We start from the raw sequence: 18,529 nt of genomic DNA, 5'->3' as shown, positions 1-18,529 counted from the left end.
GTCAGTCTCTGCCTTCAGACTACTCTGATCAATGCCATAGACTATCACATCATGCCTGGTTCATGAATTTCTATTTAATCACAGCAACCACAGTGTTAGTCTTAAACAAATGATATTGAAAGGTTGCTTTTAACATGTTGGTATTTCGACGGGAAGTGCATTGAATCTGTATATTGCTTTTGGTAAGATTGCCATTTTTACTGTGTTGATTCTACCTATCCATGATCATGGGTGATCTTTCTGTTTTCTGATATCTTCTTTACTTTCTTCCTCAAAGACTTGAAGTTTTGATCATGGAAGTCTTTCAATTGCTTTGTTATAGTTTCCCACAAGATATTTTATATTATGTGAGGCTAGTTTGAAAGGTTTTTTTTTTTTTTTTTGCTGCAGTTTCTTCCTTTCTCTGATTTCTTTCTGGTTCCTCGTAGGAAGCTTTGGCAAGTGGCTATCCAGTAATATTAGTGACTATTCTCCATGTGGGTTTGGGGTCAGAATTTCAGGTACTGATTCCCTCAAACTCCTGGTCCTGGACTTTTTTTGGTGGGGAGACTTTTAGTGATTATGCTCTTTTACTAGGGTTTAATGATCTATTTAAAATACATATCTGGTCTTATTTCATTTTGCTAAGTCAGACCTATTACTTCTGATTTATTTATCTTGGTGTCCTTAGATAGATCTGGAAGAGTGTTTCCAAGTAGCATTATCTTAGATACAAGGGAAAGACCACTATAGTTTGCTGAGCCATCCCGGTACTGTGGGTCTGAATGGAATAAATGGCAGAAAAAAAGAGAGTCACCTTCAAGAGTTCCGGGCTCTGATTCCTGCTCGTCATATATGAGCTCTTTGTATTTATTTATTTATTTTCAATTTTCTTTATTAAGAAATTTTTTACTCACTCCACATGTTACCCACAGACCCCCCTCCTCCCTCCTCCCACCCCCCAGCCCTCTTTCCCAAGCCACCCCACATCCCCACATCCCTCAAATCAAGGTCTCCCATGGGGAGTCAGCAAAGCCCAGCACACTGAGCCTAGGCAGGTCCAAGCCCCTTCCCACTGCACAAAGGCTGTGCAAGGTGTCACACCACAAGCACCGGATTCCAGAGGCCTACCCATAGACCAGGGACAGATCTCGATCCCCCTGTCTGGGTGTCCCCCAAACAGTCCGAGCCAATCAAACATCTTCTGTATCCAGAGGGCCTAGTCCAGTCCCATGAGGACTCCACAGCCACCAGACCACAGTTCATGGCTTCCACTAGTGTCGCCAGTCATCTCTGCAAGTCCTCCCATCATGATCTCAACATCTCTCGCCCGCAATATCTCTCCTCTCTCTCATCAGTTGGATTCCTGGAGCTCAGTCTGGTGCCTGGCCGTGGATCTCTGTATCTGCCTCCATCAGTCACTAGACAAAGGCTCTATGATAACAGCTAGGTTATTTGCTAGGCTGGTCACCAGAGTAGACCAATCCAGGTCCCCTCTGGACCGCTGCCAGCAGACCAAGGTGGGGTCAACCTTGTGGATTCCTGAGAGCCTCCCCAGCACCCTGCCTCTTCCTATTCCCATGATGTCCTCAGCTATCATGGTATCTTCCTCCCTGCCCTCCCACTCTGTCCCTGATCCAGCTTGACCCTCCCATTTCCCTATGTTCTCATCCCCCACTCCTTGCCCTCAGCAGTAAAAAACAATGATATCATGAAATTTGCAAGCAAATGGATGGATCTAGAAAATGTATGAGCTCTTTACCTGTCATCCATATTGTAAAAGGTAAGACCACTGACAAGTTAAGGAAAACAAGAAAAAGTGACTAGTGAACTCTGCCAAGACAGAGTAAGATGGTCTTCAAAAATTCCTGCTTCTGAAAATAGTCTGTCAGGTATTCTAGGTCTGTCCACAAATTGGTTGCCCCAATGATACTGAGAAACTTTAGGTGACTGTCCAGGCTGCCAGCTGTCTCTGTCTATTCTCACAAGAATTTCGGAAATGGCTTGCTTGCATATTTAGTTTTCTCTGGTATTATTATATTCCTTCTCTGGTCTTTGATGGAGCTGAAGACTAGATAGTTACAGTTGCAATCATCTTGTATCTTAGCTAGAACATATTAGTACTAGAGTTAAAATCTTCACGACAGGACAGCAATTAGAGTAACCTCAGTAATGTGCCATTTACCCATGTTTTGGACATTTAGCATGCCTTTCTGGTTTAATGTTATTTGTGTTGGTTGTATTTCCATTTTTTGTTTATGTCATTACCCTATCTTTTTCCTGAACAATACTTGATAATCATTCTTATTGTATATTGTGGTGATATTGTGTTCCCCAAAATATTGTGTACCTTAATAAACATATCTGGAGTCAGAGAACAGAACAGCTACTAGATATAAGGCCAGAAAATGGTGGCACAAATGCCTTTAATCCTATCACTTGGGAGGCAGAGATCTCTGTGAGTTTAAAGCCATACTGGAAACTGCCAGGCATGGTGACTCATGCCTTTAATCCTAGGAAGTGAGCCTTGAATCGCAGGAAGTGATGGCAGAAAGCAGAAAGGTATATAAGGTGTGATGACCAGGAACTAGGGCTGGTTAAGCTTTTAGGCTTTTGAGTAGCAGTTCAGCTGAGATCCGTTTGGATGAGGACTCAGAGGCTTCCAGTCTGAGGGAACAGGATCAGCTGAGGAATTGGCAATGTGAGGAAGCTGTGGCTTGTTCTGCTTCTCTAATCTTCCAGCATTCACTCTAATACCTGGCTAAGGGTTTGATTTTGTTAACAAGAACTTTCAAGATTTGTGCTACAGTATATGGTTTGGCTAAGATAAAAAACACTGAGGACACCTTATGCTGGAGAGGATGTGGAGCTAGGGGAACTCTCCTCCACTGATGGTGGGAATGTAAGCTTGTACAACCACTTTGGAAATCAATATGGAGCTTTCTTAGAAAATTGGGAATCCATCTCCCCCAAGATCCAGCTATACCACTCTTGGGCATATACCCAAGGAATGCTCAACCACACCACAAGAGCATTTGTTCAGCTATGTTCATATCAGCATTATTTGTAAAAGCCAGAACATGGAAACAACCTAGATGCCCCTCAACTGAAGAATGGATAAACAAAATGTGGTACATATACACAATGGAATACTACTCAGCAGAGAAAAACAATGACATCATAAGGTTTGCAGACAAATGGATGGATCTAGAAAAAATCATCCTGAGTGAGGTAACCCAGACTCAGAAAGACAAACATGGTATGTACTCACTAATAGCAGGATACTAGATGTGGAACAAGGATGACTGGACTGCTACTCATATCACCAGGGAGGCTACCTGGAAAACAGGACCCCAAGAAAGACACAGGGATCGCCCAATGACAGAGAAATGGAATGAGATCTACATGAACAGCCTGGACATGAGTGGGGGTAGTGAAGGGCGAGGGTCGAGGGAAAGAGAGCTTGGGGGAGCAGGAGATCCCAGCTGGATCAACAACAGAGAGGGAGAACAAGGAATAGGAGACCATGGTAAATGAAGACCACATGAGAATAGGAAGAAGCAAAGTGCTAGAGAGGCCCACAGAAATCCACAAAGATACCCCCACAACAGACTGCTGGCAATGGTCGAGAGACAGTCCGAACTGACCTACTCTGGTGATGGGATGGCCAACCACCCTAATTGTCGTGCTAGAAACCTCATCCAACTACTGAGGGATCTGGGTGCAGAGATCCATGACTAGGCCCCGGGTGGATCTCTGGGAGTCCAATTAGCGAGAATGAGGAGGGTTTATATGAGCGAGAATTGTTGAGACCAAGGTTGGATAAAGCACAGGGACAAATAGCCAAACGAACGGAAACACATGAAATATGAACCAATGGCTGAGGGGTCACCAACTGGATCAGGCCCTCTTAGTGGGTGAGACAGTTGATTGGCCTGATCTGTTTGGGAGGCATCCAGGCAGTGGGACCAGGTCCTGTGCTCATTGCATGAGTCAGCTGTTTGAAACCTGGGGCCTATGCAGGGTCGCTTGGCTCGGCCTGGGAGGAGGGGACTGGACCTACCTGGACTGAGTCTACCAGGTTGATCTCAGTTCTCCGGGAAGGCTTTGCCCTAGAGGAGATGGGAATGGGGGGCGGGCTGGGGGGGAAGGTGAGGGGGACGGGAGGGGGGAGAACAAGGGAATCCGTGGCTGATATGTAGAACTGAATTGTATTGCAAAATAAAAATTTAAAAAAAAGATTAGAACCTTTTTATTTAGACTAAATGGGTAAATATAGCAGTATTTGCTGCACCCATGACCTTGGGCTGTATGACCCAAAGGAGGCTGTGTTTCCTGCCATTGTACTTGACCTCTTATAAGGTGTTAGAGAAAGGTCATAGGCCCCTGGTGCTAGGGAAATTTCCATTAACCCACAATCCCAGATTAGCTACTAGCAATAGTAGTGATGGTACCTGAACTGGCTTACCCTGGTAATAATTCTGGTGAATACCCCAAGAGTTATCACAGAGCCTTCGTCCAGTAACTGATGGAAGTAGATACAGAGAATGACAACCAAGCACCTGGCTGAGCTCCAGGAGTCCTGTTTAAGAGGAGGAAGAGGGATTATATGAGTAAAGGGGGTCAAGATCGTGATGGGAAAATCTACAGAGACAACTGAACCAAGCTCAAAGGAACTCATGAACATTAGACTTACAGCTGTAGAACCTGCATGGGACCAGACTGGAACCTCTGCATACAGAGACAGTTGTGTAGCTGGGTCTGTTTGAGGGGCCCATGGCAGTGTGATCAGGATCTATCCCTGGTGCATGAGCTGGCTTTCTGGATCACATTACCTAGGGACAGACACTTTGCTCACCCTTGATGCACAGGGGATGGGCTTGGTCTTACCTCAACTGAATGTACCAGGCTTAGCTTGTCTGCCCATGGGAGAACTTACCCTGTTGGAAGAGCAGATGAGTGGTGGGGGCAAGAAGAGAAGGTGGGAGGAGTGGGAGCAAGAGGAGGGAAGAGAGGGGAATCTGTGGTTGGTATGTAAATTGAAAAAAAATAAAAATTAAAAAAGAATCAATCATACCACAAGAACACATGCTCAGCTATGTTCATAGCACCATTGTTTGTAATAGCCAGGACCTGGAAACAACCTAGATGCCCTTCACCTGAAGAATGGATAAATAAAATGTGGTACATATACACAGTGGTGTACTAATCAGCAAATAAAAACAATGACATCATGAGGTTTGCAGGCAAATGGATGGATCTAGGAAAAATTATCCTGAGTGAGGCAACCCAGATTCAGAAAGACAAACATGGTACGTACTCACTCATAGATAGATACTAGATGTAAAGTAAAGGATGACCAGACTGCAACTCACAACTCCACGGAGGCTACCTAGTGAAGAGGACCCTAAGAAAGACACAGGGATTGCCAAATGACAGAGAAATGGAGGAGATCTACATGAGCACACTGGACTTGAGGGGTGGATAATGAAGGGCAAGGGTAGGGGGAAAGAGACCTTAGGGGAGCAGGAGGTCCCAGCTGGATCAGGAACAGAGAGGGAGAACAAGGAAAGAGATACCATGATAAATGAAGACCCCATGTGAATAGGAAGAACCAAAGTGCTAGAGAGGTCCCAAGAAATCCACAAAGATACCTCCACTATAGACTACTGGCAATGGTCGCGAGAAAGCCCAAATTGACCTACTCTAGTGATCGGATGGCTGAACACCCTGGCTGTCATGATAGAACTCTCATCCAGTGTCTGATGGAAGCAGATGCAGAGATCCATGGCCACGCCCCAGTTGGAGCCCCAGGAGTCCAATTGGTGAGAGGGTGGAGGGATTATATGAGCAAGAGATATTGAGACCATGATTGGAAAGAGCACAGGGACAAATAGCCAAACTAGTGGAAACACATGAACTATGAACCAGTAGCTGAGGAGCCCCCATGGAACTGGATGAGGCCCTCTGGATAAGTGAGACAGTTGATTAGATTGAACTATTTAGGAGGCCCCCAGGCAGTGGGACCAGGACCTGTCCTTAGTGCATGAGTTGGCTTTTTGGAACCTAGGGCCTATGCTGAGACACTTTGCTCAGGCTTGGTGAAGGGAGGAGTGGACTGGACCTGACTCAACTGAATCTACCAGGCTGAACTGAATCCCTAGGGGAGTCCTTGCCTTGGAGGAGGCGGGAATGGGGAATAGATTCGAGGGAAGGCAGGTGTGGGTAGGAGGAGGGAGGACAGGAAAATCCGTGGCTGATATGTAAAGTTAATTTTTTAAAAAATAAAAAAGAAACATAGGATCCCCCCCACACCCCATTCCCATCTTCTCCAGGGCAAAGACTCCCCTGGGGGTTGGGTTCAACCTGGTAGATTCAGTACAGGCAGGTCCAGTCCCCTCCTCCAAGGCTGAGCTAAGTGTTGCTGCATAAGCCCCAGGTTCCAAACAGCCAGCTCATACACTAAGGACAGGTCCTGGTCCCACTGCCTGGGGCCTCCTAAATAGTTCAAGATAATCAACTGACTCACTTATCCAGAGGGCCTCATCCAGTTCCATGGGGGCTCCTCAGCTATTGGTTCATAGTTCATGTGTTTCCATTCGTTTGGCTATTTGTCCCTGTGCTTTTTCCAGTCTTGGTCTCAACAATTCTCTCTCATACAAACCCTCCTCTTTCTCGCCAATTGGACTCCTGCAACTCCACCTGGGGCCTGGCCGTGGATCTCTGCATCTGGTTCCCTCAGTCATTCGATGAGATTTCTCGCACGACAATTAGGATGTTTGGCCATCCTATCACCAGAGAAGGTCAGTTTGGGCTTTCTCTCACCCATTGCCAGTAGTCTATAGTGGAGGTATCTTTGTTGATTTCTGGGGACCTCTCTACCACTTTGCTTCTTCCTATTCTCTTGTGGTCTTCATTTATCATGTTCTCTTATTTTTTTGTTCTCCCTCTCTGTTCTTGATCCAGCTGGGTTCTCCTGTTCTTCAAAGCTCTCTTTCCCTCGAATCTTGCCCTTCATTACCCACATTCACGTCCAGGTTGTGCATGTAGATCTCCTCCATTTCTCTGTCCTTTGGCCATCCCCTTTGTCTTTCTTAGGGTCCTGTTTTCTAGGTAGCCTCCCTGGAGTTGTGAGTAGCAGTCTAGTCATCTTTGTTTTATCTCTAGTATCCTCCTATGAGTGAGTACATACCATGTTTGTCTTTCTGAGTCTGGGTTACCTTACTCAGGATGATTTTTTCTAGATCCATCTATTTGCTTTCAAACCTCATGATGTCATTGTTTTTCTCTGCTGAGTAGTACTCCATTGTGTATATGTACCACATTTTATTTATCCATTCTTCAGTTGAAGGGCAGCTAGGTTGTTTCCAGGTTCTGGCTATTACAAACAATGCTGATGTGAACATAGCTGAGCAAGTGCCCTTGTGGTATGATTGAGTATTCCTTGGGTATATGTCCAAGACTTGTATGGCTGGATCTTGGGGGAGATGGATTCCCAATTTTCTGAGATAGCGCCATATTGATTTCCAAAGTGGTTGTATAAGCTTGCATTCCACCATCAGTGGAGGAGAGTTCCCCTAGTTCCACATCCTCTCCAGCATAAGCTGTCTTCAGTGTTTTTGATCTTAGCCATTCTGACGGGTTTAAGGTGGTATCTCAGAGTTGTTTCAACAAATGGTACTGGCATAACTGTACATCAACGTGTAGAAGGCTGCAAATAGATCCACACCGTGCACAAAACTTAAGTCCAAGTGGATCAAAGACCTCAACATAAATCCAGTTACTCTGAACCTGATAGAGGAGAAAGTAGGAAGTAGTCTTGAACTCATTGGCATAGGAGATCACTTCCTAAATATAGCACCAGTAGCACAGACACTGAGAGAAACAATCAATCAATGGGACCTCTCGAAACCGAGAAGCTTTTGTAGAGCAAAGGATACGGTCACAAGACAAAATGACAGCCTACAGAATGGAAAAAGGTCTTCACCAACCCCACATCTGACAGAGAGCTGATATCCAGAATATATAAAGAACTAAAGAAATTAAACATCAAATTGCCCAACAATCCAATTAAGAAATGGGCTATAGAACTAAATAGAGAATTCTCAACAGAGGAAGCTCAAATGCCTGAAAGACATTGAAGGAATTGCTCAACATCCCTTACCATCAGGGAAATGCAAATCAGATAAACTATTTAAATAGACCAATAACCCCTAAGGGAATAGAAACAGTCATTAAAAGTCTCCCAACAACAGCAACAATAACAATAACGACAACAACAACAGCAACCAAAGTCCAGGACCAGATGGTTTCAGCGCAAACTTCTACCAGATCTTCAAAGAAGAGATAATACCAATACTCTTTAAATTGTTCAACACAATAGAAACAGAAGGAACATTACCAAACTCTTTCTACAAGGCTATAATTACCCTGATTCCCAAGCCAAACAAAGATGCCACAAAGAAAGAGAACTACAGACCAATCTCCCTTATGAACATTGATGCAAAAATACTCAAAAAATATTGGCAAACAGACTCCATGAACACATCAAAACAATTATCCACCATGATCAAGTAGGCTTCATTCCAGGGATGCAAGAGTGGTTCACCATATGAAAGTCTGTCAATGTAATACAACATATAAACAAACTAAAAGAAAAAAATACATGATCATCTCACTAGATACTGAAAAGGCCTTTGACAAAATGCAACATTTACCGTGGTATCTCTTTCCTTGTTCTCCCACTCTGTTCCTGATCCAGCTGGGACATCCTGCTTCTCTAAGCTCTCTTTCCCCCGAAATCAGAGATACATCACCCTTTACAATAGTCACAAATGATATAAAATACCTTGGGGGTAACTCTAAGCAAGTGAAGGACCGGTATGACAAGAGCTTTAAGTCCCTGAAGAAAGAAATTGAAGCAGATGTCAGAAAATGGAAAGATCTCCCATGCTGATGAATAGGTAGGATTAACATAGTGAAAATGGCAATCTTACCAAAAGCAATCTACAGATTCAATACAATCCTCATCAAAATCCCAACACAATTCTTCACAGACCTGGAAAGAACAATACTCAACTTCATATGGAAAAACAAAAAAACCCAGGATAGCCAAAAGAATCCTGTACAATAAAACACCTTAGGGAGGCATCATGATCCCTGACTTCAAGCTCTACTACACAGCTACAGTAATAAAAACAGCTTGATACGAGCATAAAAACCAACATGTGGACCAATGGAATCGAATTGAAGACCCTGACATTAATCCACACACCTATGAATGTATGATTTCTGACAAAGAAGCCAAAACTGTACAGTGGAAAAAAGAAAGCAACTTCAAGAAATGGTGCTGGCACAACTGGATATCAACATGTAGAAGACTGCAAATAGATCCATATCTGTCACAGTGTACAAAACTTAAGTCTAGTGGATCAAAGACCACAACATAAATCTAGTTACTCTGAACCTGACAGAAGAGAAAGTAGGAAGTAGCTTTGAACACACTGGCATTTGAGAACACTTCCTAAATAAAACACCAGTAGCACAGACACTGAGAGAAACAATTAACCAATGAGACCTCTTGAAACTGAGAAGCTTTTGTAGGGCAAAGAACATGAACAACAAGACAAAATGACAGCCTACAAAATGGGAAAAGATCTTCACCAACCCCACATCTGACAGAGGCTGATATCCAGAATATATAAAGAACTCAAGAAATTAGACATCAAAATAACCAACAGTCCAGTTCTTTCATTGGCTCCTGGCGAAAAAATTCAGCCAAGATCCTAATTCACCTGAACTCCTCTGGAACACTCTCCCCAACCCTCAGAAAACCCTTAGCCTTGCATTTTTGGAGTTCAAAAAACCTCACTTTTGCTATGTTCCTGGCTTATCTCTCATTCCAAGGATTAAGGAGAAAATCTATTATGGCAGGAAATAAAGCTGATTTAATTTGACTCAAAATATTTGAGTCAAATTAATTAATATTGAGATGAATAAAAAGTCTTGCTGTTCATTAAATTAATGTTAAAAGCAACCTTTCAATATCATTTGTTTAAGACTAACACTGTGGTTGCTGTGATTAAATAGAAATTCATGAACCAGGCATGATGTGATAGTCTATGGCATTGATCAGAGTAGTCTGAAGGCAGAGACTGACTCAACTCTGCCAGTCTGAGGCTAACTTGGTCCATACAGTAACTTTTAAGAGAGCCAGACATGCAGAGTGGAAAGCTATCAAAAATGAAAGAAAGATGCAGAAATGAAATCATGATTACCTCTTGAATTCCTGCTAAAACATTTCAGATGCTAAAGCTTTAGAGAATGAACTAGTATTTTATTGCTATTCTGTCCTCCTTAAGAAAGTAACTGGGATGGGATGGAGTAATGGTTCAGCAGTAAAAGTTGCTGGATACCTTTCCAGAAGACTGGCATCCAATTTACTGCGTTCATAGGGTGTCTGACCACAATTGGTAACTCCAGTTTACACTTATTCAGGGGATCCAACAGCCTCTTTTGACCTCTGAGGGCACCATATGCTCATGGTGCACAGACCCACCTGTGTAACAGGGCCCAGACATTACCGGGGCCTCACACCTAAGTACAGCGGTCTCCATGACAGAAGTACTATGCATGGTGTAAAACCCAGCATTTCTGGAAAAAACCAGCAATCCCCTGCAACAACGAAAAGGAAGGCTTAATCCACCTAAGTCCACAGCTCTAGGAATACCTCTAAATGTTCAAACCTTGCTTGAAATACAGTAACATTTTGGCTTCTGTAGTGCCCCTTCTGGCTAATTGTTCTTGTTAACTGAAGTTGGTGAACCCAGAATATGGGTTTTGTGCTTAAAACTTCACTCTAAGAATGACTATTTACTGCACCAGAATGTCATGTGGCTGCCAGCTGAATAAAGACTTTCTATTGGCTTAAATCCACGTTAAAGCAGTCTCTTCTCTTCTCTCTCTCTCTCTCTCTCTCTCTCTCTCTCTCTCTCTCTCTCTCTCTCTCTCTCTCTCTCTCTCTTCATCTCCAAAACTTTCTGTGTTTTGTTTCTATGTCAGTTTTGTTTTGCTGTATTGACCGTTGGCTTTCTCTGTTGTGTGGACACCCTGCTGCATAAGACTTGTGCCTTCTCCTGCTGGGGACCTGAATCCTTTTTTCTGGGTCAGGTCCTCCAGAGAACCACCGACCTGAAATAAAAGATCCACCTGTCCAATTCCTGGAATGAGAGACTATATGAACAGTTCTATATTGAGCCCCTGACAGGAGTCTGTTCCCTTATGTGAGATTGCTCTTACCCTGCTCCCCTGAACCTAAACACATAAAGAAGAGTCACTGAGGCTACTAGTTAGCCGCCTACCAAACTTTCAGAGATCAAAACCAGTTGATTGATTTATCCTGGATTGAGGGATGAGCAGCATTAGTGACAGAATTTCAGGAGAGGTAGCCTGGGAATTGCTGAGTGGATTGAATCACTGAAGGTATTGTCATGTCCTCTAGGTTTAGTGAGTCCCTGCAGACATGATGAACTGGAGAGAGGTGATGAAGGTGGGGGCATTTTACAGATCACATATGAACAGGAACTGTCTCTTATATCCAATCTTTGGTAACTGTTGAATATATTCTGCACGTTTTGGAAACCTGAATACTATCTCACTTTTAAGGCCCAGGAGTGTAAGCATGCAAGTTCAAAGTTTAAAGAGGACAGAACTCACCAATGAAGGATGAAAATTATGAGATATTGAGAAGCTGAATCTTGGCAGTCAGCATGATGGAACTGAGAAGCACTTAGGATCTTCTCATAGCATACCCTTAACTGGATCTTGTAACATGAATCTTAAAATGTCTTATTAATAAAAACAAACCCAAAGCCAGGTATTGAGGTGAATGCTGAAAGATCAGAGAAACAGAACCAGCCAAAGCTAACCTCATCTTGCCAATTGCTCAACTGATCATGTTTCCTCACACTGGAAGCCTCTGTGTCCACACGAATGGATCTCAGCTGAACTGCTGATCAAAAGTCTAAAAGCTTAACCAGGCTCTAGTTCCTGATCCTTATGCCTTATATACCTTTCTGCTTCCTGCTATCACTTCCTGGGATTAAAGGCTTGTGTCCTCATGCCTGGCTGTTTCCAGTGTGGCTTTGAACTCACAGAGATCCAACTGGATCTCTGCATTCCAAATGCTAGGAATAAAGGTGTGTGTGCCACGATTTTCTGGTCTATATGTCTAGTGGCTGTTCTGTTTTCTGACTCCAGATGAGTTTATTAGGGTGCTCAATATATTGGGGAGCACAATATCACCACAGGATCTGGAAGAGTGTTTCCAAGGAGGATTTTCTGGGGGATGGAAAGGGCAAGACCACCAATGAAAGTTGGTGGAGTTATGCCGGGGATTGTGAGTCTGGATGGAAAGAAGACGGGCACTTTCAGAGGTTCCTGCCCAGCTCTGCTTCTTGCCCACCATGTATGAATACTTCCATCCTGATCTCCACGTTGTGAACACTGAGACCCCTGAATCAGAAAGGAAGACACCTCTTCCCAGATCATGTTAGAGGGTGGATTTGGTGTAAAACACTGAGAAGAATGAATAACAGCTTTGTAGGAATGGATACCTTCTCTATTTTATTTAAGATAAACCACAATAAGCAAAATACACATGTGGTGGTTATTCTTGGTTCCCAACTTAACAAGACATGGAATTAACTAAAACTCTAAAATGGAGGTCACAACAGTGAGAAGTGTTTTGCTTCAGGTGAAGTGAGGAGATCCACTTCCAATACACACTTTGGAGGTAAAAAGACAGAGATGTTTAATCCGGATCTCAGGGCCTGAAGACACACACACCTTTAATCCAGATCTTGAGGCTAGAAGCCACACCCTAAATTGGGCCACACCTTCTGCAGGAAGCCTATAAAAGGACATGAAAGCAGGAAGCTCTCGCTATTTGCCTGCTTGCCCTCACCTTGCAACAAGCCCTTCCCTTCCCTGGCAATAGAGAATATTTGGAAATCCAGCATATTCTGAAGACCAGTGGACACATCCAACATCCTGGACTGAGTAAGTACTGAAATATTGGACTTTCCCTTCATAGCTAGCCAATGGGAGATTAGCAGGACTGCAGCCCTAAGTCATTCTAATAAAACTCTTTCCCTCATTCAGAGAAATTTCTTGTATATGATCTGTTGCTCTAGAGAACAACAGTACAATATTTTTGTATGAGTGTATAAAATTTTCCAAAATATTCAACAGTGTATTTAATTTTCAAAACTAGTTACCTGAAGACCTAAGATTCAATCTAGACAAAAATGGAGTGATGTAAAACTGTCTACTCTGAAACTAGTATTGAAACCTGGATAGGAAATTTCAGAGATCCAAGTATCCAGCCTCATAAAAGAGGGAATAGAGGAGAAACAAAAACTAAAATGTAATTCATGTCTATTATTTTGTCTCACAAGGTGAAGAGAAAACAATTGCTAGTTCTTCATATTGGATCCAGTTTAACCTTCAAATTACCTGCAGGAGAAATGGCAGGAGATGGGACAGCCCAGAGATGGGACCACACTCAAATCAGCCTTCAGAATTTCTCCTACATGTGGACCATCAGCAACTTCCGATTTATTCTGGAGGAAATAACAGAAAGCATTAGAAGCCCAACTTTCTCAACAGGAGCCAATGACAAATGGTGTTTGACAGTATACCCAAAGGGAGTCGATGAAGTAAGTGCAGATTACCTGTCAGTTAACCTCGTTTTGCTCAGCTGTCTAAAGAGTCATGTTTGGGCAAAGTTTCAGTTCTGGATCCTAAGCGCCAAAGGAGAGAAAATGCAAACCATGAGGAGCCCAAGAGCCTTTAAGTTCATGCCAGGCTGCGACTGGGGATTCAAAAAGTACATCCTTCGAGATTTCCTCCTGTCCCATGAGCCTAGTCTTCTCTCAGATGACCAGCTTACCCTTGTCTGCAAGGTGAGCATGGTCCAGGTCTCTTTGCACATCTCTGACCAGAACAGGAAGCCAAGGATCCAGGTTCCCAGATGCACATTGGCTGATGAGATAGGAGACCTGTGGGAGAATTCCCGATTCACAGACTGCTGCCTGGTGGTAGCTGGGCAGGAATTCCAAGCTCACAAGGCCATCTTAGCAGCTCGCTCTCCAGTTTTCAGAGCCATGTTTCAACATGACATGGAGGAGAGCAGAAAGAAGCGCTTTGAGATCCCTGACCTGGAGCCACAAGTCTTCAAGGCAATGATGGACTTCATTTATACCGGAAAAACACCAGACCTGGACAGCATGGCAGCTGCTCTAATGGCAGCTGCTGACAAGTATGGCCTGGAGCGTTTGAAGGTCATGTGTGAGGATGCCCTCTGCAGAGACCTCTCTGTGGAGAATGCTGCCCATACTCTTGTCCTGGCTGACCTCCGCAGTTCAGAGCAGCTGAAAACCCAGGCACTGGATTTCATTACAGCTCATGCTTCTGAGGTCTGTGAGACCTCAGGCTGGAAGGCAATGGTGGGCTCATATCCCCATTTAGTGGCTGAAGCATACCGTTCCCTTGCTTCAGCTCATCTCCCTCTCTTGGAGCCCCCTTTCAAACGCTTGAAGCAATCCTAGGACCTGGTCAGCTGTGACCTACACTTGTCTCCCAGAAGCAGCAGCCAATGTTGTTACCAATGACACTGGGTAGAGTATAGGATGTGTGGAGCATTTCCAGTGAATTTGGGGAAAGACAGCATGGTAGCTCAGGCTATAATACAGCTGTAAATCAGGTGGTTGTCAGGTTAAAGGAGGTGAAGAGCTGAGCTGTTATACTCTACCCTGTAACTGTACTGGTTTGAATTTTGTCCAAAGAGTTGGAAACTGGAGTTCATATTAGTTGCTGGCCCCAAGCATGTTACAATAGCGATTCTTTGGAGAAACCTGTCTGGATTGGACTGAGCAGAACATACAGTCAAGGACTCAGAAAAGAGAAAATAAACGTGAATATTTTATTACAAGAGAAGGATAAGAGAATGAAGACATTTTTCTCCTAACTCAGTGTGTGGGACAGGAGAGATGACTCAGTTGACAAAAGCTGTTTTTGCCTTTGCAGAGGACCCTTGTTTGGTCCTCCTCTTGTCTCCATGGGGTTTTCCATCTATGTAGACAATACCTTACCCAAATGAAATATAAAATGAATAAAAGTTTTAAAATCAGTTTGTGGATTCCTGTGGTGTTTCTGTTTGAAGAAGCCCATTTTAGTCCATCCAGCTCTGCTCAGCTGTGAAAGTTTGTGCAGGGTCTTACTGCCAAACACACACACAAAAGCCAATGAGAAAATACCTAATGAAGATCTGTTACATTCATAGATTGGTGCCTAGCTCAACCGCCATCACTTAGGTTTTCTCCAGCAGCTGATGGGAGCAGATAATGAGATCCACAGCCAAACATTAGGGAATCTCAAGGAACAGAGGAAGGCAGGATCATAGGAGGGATCAAAGACATCAGGTGAACAGAGCCCACAAATTCATCTAAATAGAGCTCATTGGGGCTCCCAGAGTCTTAAGAGGCAATCACAGAGCCTTCATGATTCTGTATTAAGTCCTCCGCATACATGCTGTGTTTTTTTTTTTTTTTAGCTCAGTGGTTAGTGGGACTCCTAAGAAGGGGGTATGAGGAGTCTTTGATGTATTTGTCTGATCTTGGGAACATTTTCTTCTTTCTGGGTTGGATTCTGTAGCCTTGATATGAGTGTTTGTGCCTACTGTTATTACATCTTTGTATGTTGTGTCCAGGTGATAACCCCAGGAGACCTTTGCTTTTCTGTAGGGAAACAGAGGAGTAGTACATCTCTGTGGAGTGGAAGGAGGGGAGACTATGGCCAGATGGGATTGAATGAGAGAAGAAAACATAAAAACAAATAAGGAAATAAAGTAAAATTGAAAAGACATTTGGGGAAGAAGTATTTGGACAGATCTGTAAAGGAGCAAAGAACGTATAGATCCTTTTGTCCCCTGTAAATGCCCATGAAAGGTGCATTCAGGAGAGGAAGAGTTCAATAATCTAGTAGATAGGATGACCCATTCCATGCACGTTCCGACTCTTTCCCATCTTTCCCAAATTATCCTTGGTATTGCCCCATGGGCCCATGATCACAGTAGCCATTGCAGCTGAGATGGGGGTTATGCATGAAATCAACAACATGGATATAGACTCATCAAGACTGACCTGGTTACAGGTACTGCTGAATGCCAGATCTGCCAACAGCAAAGACCAACACATAGACCCAGAGATGTCACCATTCCACAGGCTGACCAACAACAACGTCATGACAGGATGACTGCATTGGACCTCTTCCTCTGTGGAATGGACAACACTTCGTCCTTTTTGAAGTAGACACTTATTCTAGTTATAGATTTGCATTTCCTACCTGCAGTGATTTAACCAAACCTACTGCATCAGGACTAACAGAATTCCATCATGGTCTTTCCACACAGTGTGGCTTCTGCCTAGTTTCTAAATTCACAGACATGTAGGTGTAACTGTGGCCCACAATCATGGGATCCGCTGCTTGTAACAGGTTCATCAGTACCCTGAAGCAGCTCTCATGATGTTTTGAAGACACAGTTATGGAGCCATTGAAGTGGCAGCAACCTGGAGAGCTGGGATAGGATTTGCCAGGAGGCAGGTTTCTCCATAGTCCAGATCCATGGGTCCAGGCACCAAAGTTAGAAAAGGGAATAGTACCACTCAGTATCACCCCTAGTGACCTCTTGAGAAAAAATTTGCTTTCGGTTTTCATGACCTTAAGTTTTTTTTGCTTGGATATTTTGATTCCAGTGTGTTTGGTAGTGTGGGGCAGTGCTCCTGACTGGAGCCAAAACAAACAGTTCATTGGACTGGAAGCTCAGACTTCTCCCAATGTGGTGACATTTTAATTGTGCTGAAATATGATTTTATTTGTATGCTAATAAGTAATGTTTGCCTGGAGATCAGAGGTCACAAAGCAAGGTCAGATAATGAGCCATGAACAGAAGTCAGGTGTTGGTAGCACATGCCCTTAATCCAGTCACATGCCAGGGAGAGTCTCTGTGTGGTCAAGGACACAGCCAAGCATGGTGATGCATGCCTTTAATCCCAGTACCAACCATAGAGACTGGAGGTTTGCATAGACAGGCAGTGAAGAGGAAGTCATGTGGCTGGGCTTAGAGCCAATGAGAAGGTATAACAGAGAGGCAATAAAAACACAGGTTAGATGGGAAGAAGCTCTCTCTCTGTGGAAGCTACTGCATGGTGATTTTTTAAGGCTAGTCATGGCTATTCGCTATTTCTATGATCTCTTTGGCTATTACCTCTGTATTTGGCTCTGTGTTTCTTATTTAATAAGATTGTTTAGAAATTCCTCTACATTTGGTGCCCACATGGCAAGAACTCATTAAAAAACTGTTAGTGGCCTTACAGGCCAGGGTTTATAGGCACCAGCTAGGCCAGAGTTTACAGGCCCCAGGCCCAGCCAGAGCTACAAGCGGTCCGGCTGCACACAGTCAGTGCTGTACTTGACCTTAGTTACAAGCAGTCCAGCTACACGCAGCTGGAGCTACTTGCAGCCAGATCTCCAACTCACGTGTCCGGAGCTTAGAGGAGCCGGAGCTACAAATGGCTCAAGCAGGAGCACGTGGCTGAACTTGAGCTTTTAGCTTTTTTCTCATCTCCTAATAGGGTGTAGGCTCTCTCTCTCCCTCTCTCTCTCTCTCTCTCTCTCTCTCTCTCTCTCTCTCTCTCTCTCTCTCTCTCTCTCTCTCTCCTCATCTCTCTGTCTCTGTCTCTCTGTCTGGATTCCCATCTCAGACTGCAACCATGCTAGGTAGCTGTTTTGAAATTTCCTTGGACTTCTACTGTTCTATGCAGACTTGGTAAGTCAATTAAGATATCATAAATCTTAAAGGGAGAAACTACTTAAAAGAGAAAAAATTCTCCAACATTAAAAAATGGGAAATATCTTTACAATGGAAAGAAATTATTCTTTGTTTGATGAAACATTAGGCAGCTGAAAATGGAACAATTACAATGAGAGGATTAATGTTGATTGGTTGTATGTAACATCAATATACATATTTGTTTAATTATCATTATTTTAGTATTAAAAAAGTTGGTCAACTGTTTATAAATTTGTCCACATCCCAAGCCACTTTGAGCTTCTGATGTCCTCAATCCAATAGGCCATGAGGGAAATAACAGTGTTAGAAACAGATGCAGGCAAAAGAACACACACAGGTGACTTGGGGATACATAGAGAGACACACAGAGAGATAGAGACAGAGGGATGGGAAGAAAGAGACAGAAAAATTGAGAGAGAGAATAAGAGAAAAAGATAGACAGACACTTTGAGAGGCACAGATAGAGAAAGAGATGGAAAGACAGAGTCAGAGAGAAAGAATAAGACTGAGAAATAATTAGAGGGAGACAGAGAGACACTGAGAGGCCAGAGAAGGAGACACTATAATGAACACCAGAGGTGGCCTCTACACATTGATATACCTGAACAGACAGAAGGAATGGGACTACAAACAAATATG

General features: G+C 43.5%; 1 protein-coding gene across 1 annotated transcript; it reads left to right on the top strand.

Annotated features, from left to right (window-relative positions):
• Positions 1-12,967: 12,967 nt before the first annotated feature.
• On the top strand, positions 12,968-14,615 carry LOC131912561 (speckle-type POZ protein-like). The gene is made up of 2 exons (XM_059264866.1): positions 12,968-13,038; positions 13,437-14,615. Exon 2 carries the CDS (start codon positions 13,506-13,508, stop codon positions 14,586-14,588), a length of 1,083 nt encoding a protein of 360 aa, XP_059120849.1. The 5' UTR covers positions 12,968-13,038; positions 13,437-13,505; the 3' UTR covers positions 14,589-14,615.
• Positions 14,616-18,529: the final 3,914 nt, after the last annotated feature.

This window comes from Peromyscus eremicus, chromosome 6, assembly GCF_949786415.1.
Source record: "Peromyscus eremicus chromosome 6, PerEre_H2_v1, whole genome shotgun sequence".
Taxonomy (NCBI): Eukaryota; Metazoa; Chordata; class Mammalia; order Rodentia; family Cricetidae; genus Peromyscus; species Peromyscus eremicus.
The sequence above is the reverse complement of the archived record's forward strand: the minus strand, read 5'-3'. Positions and strand labels throughout refer to the sequence as shown.

Bases quoted from the DNA above. Each gene is read 5' to 3' on its own strand.
- LOC131912561 (XM_059264866.1), top strand. From the start codon at position 13,506: ATGGCAGGAGATGGGACAGCCCAGAGATGGGACCACACTCAAATCAGC.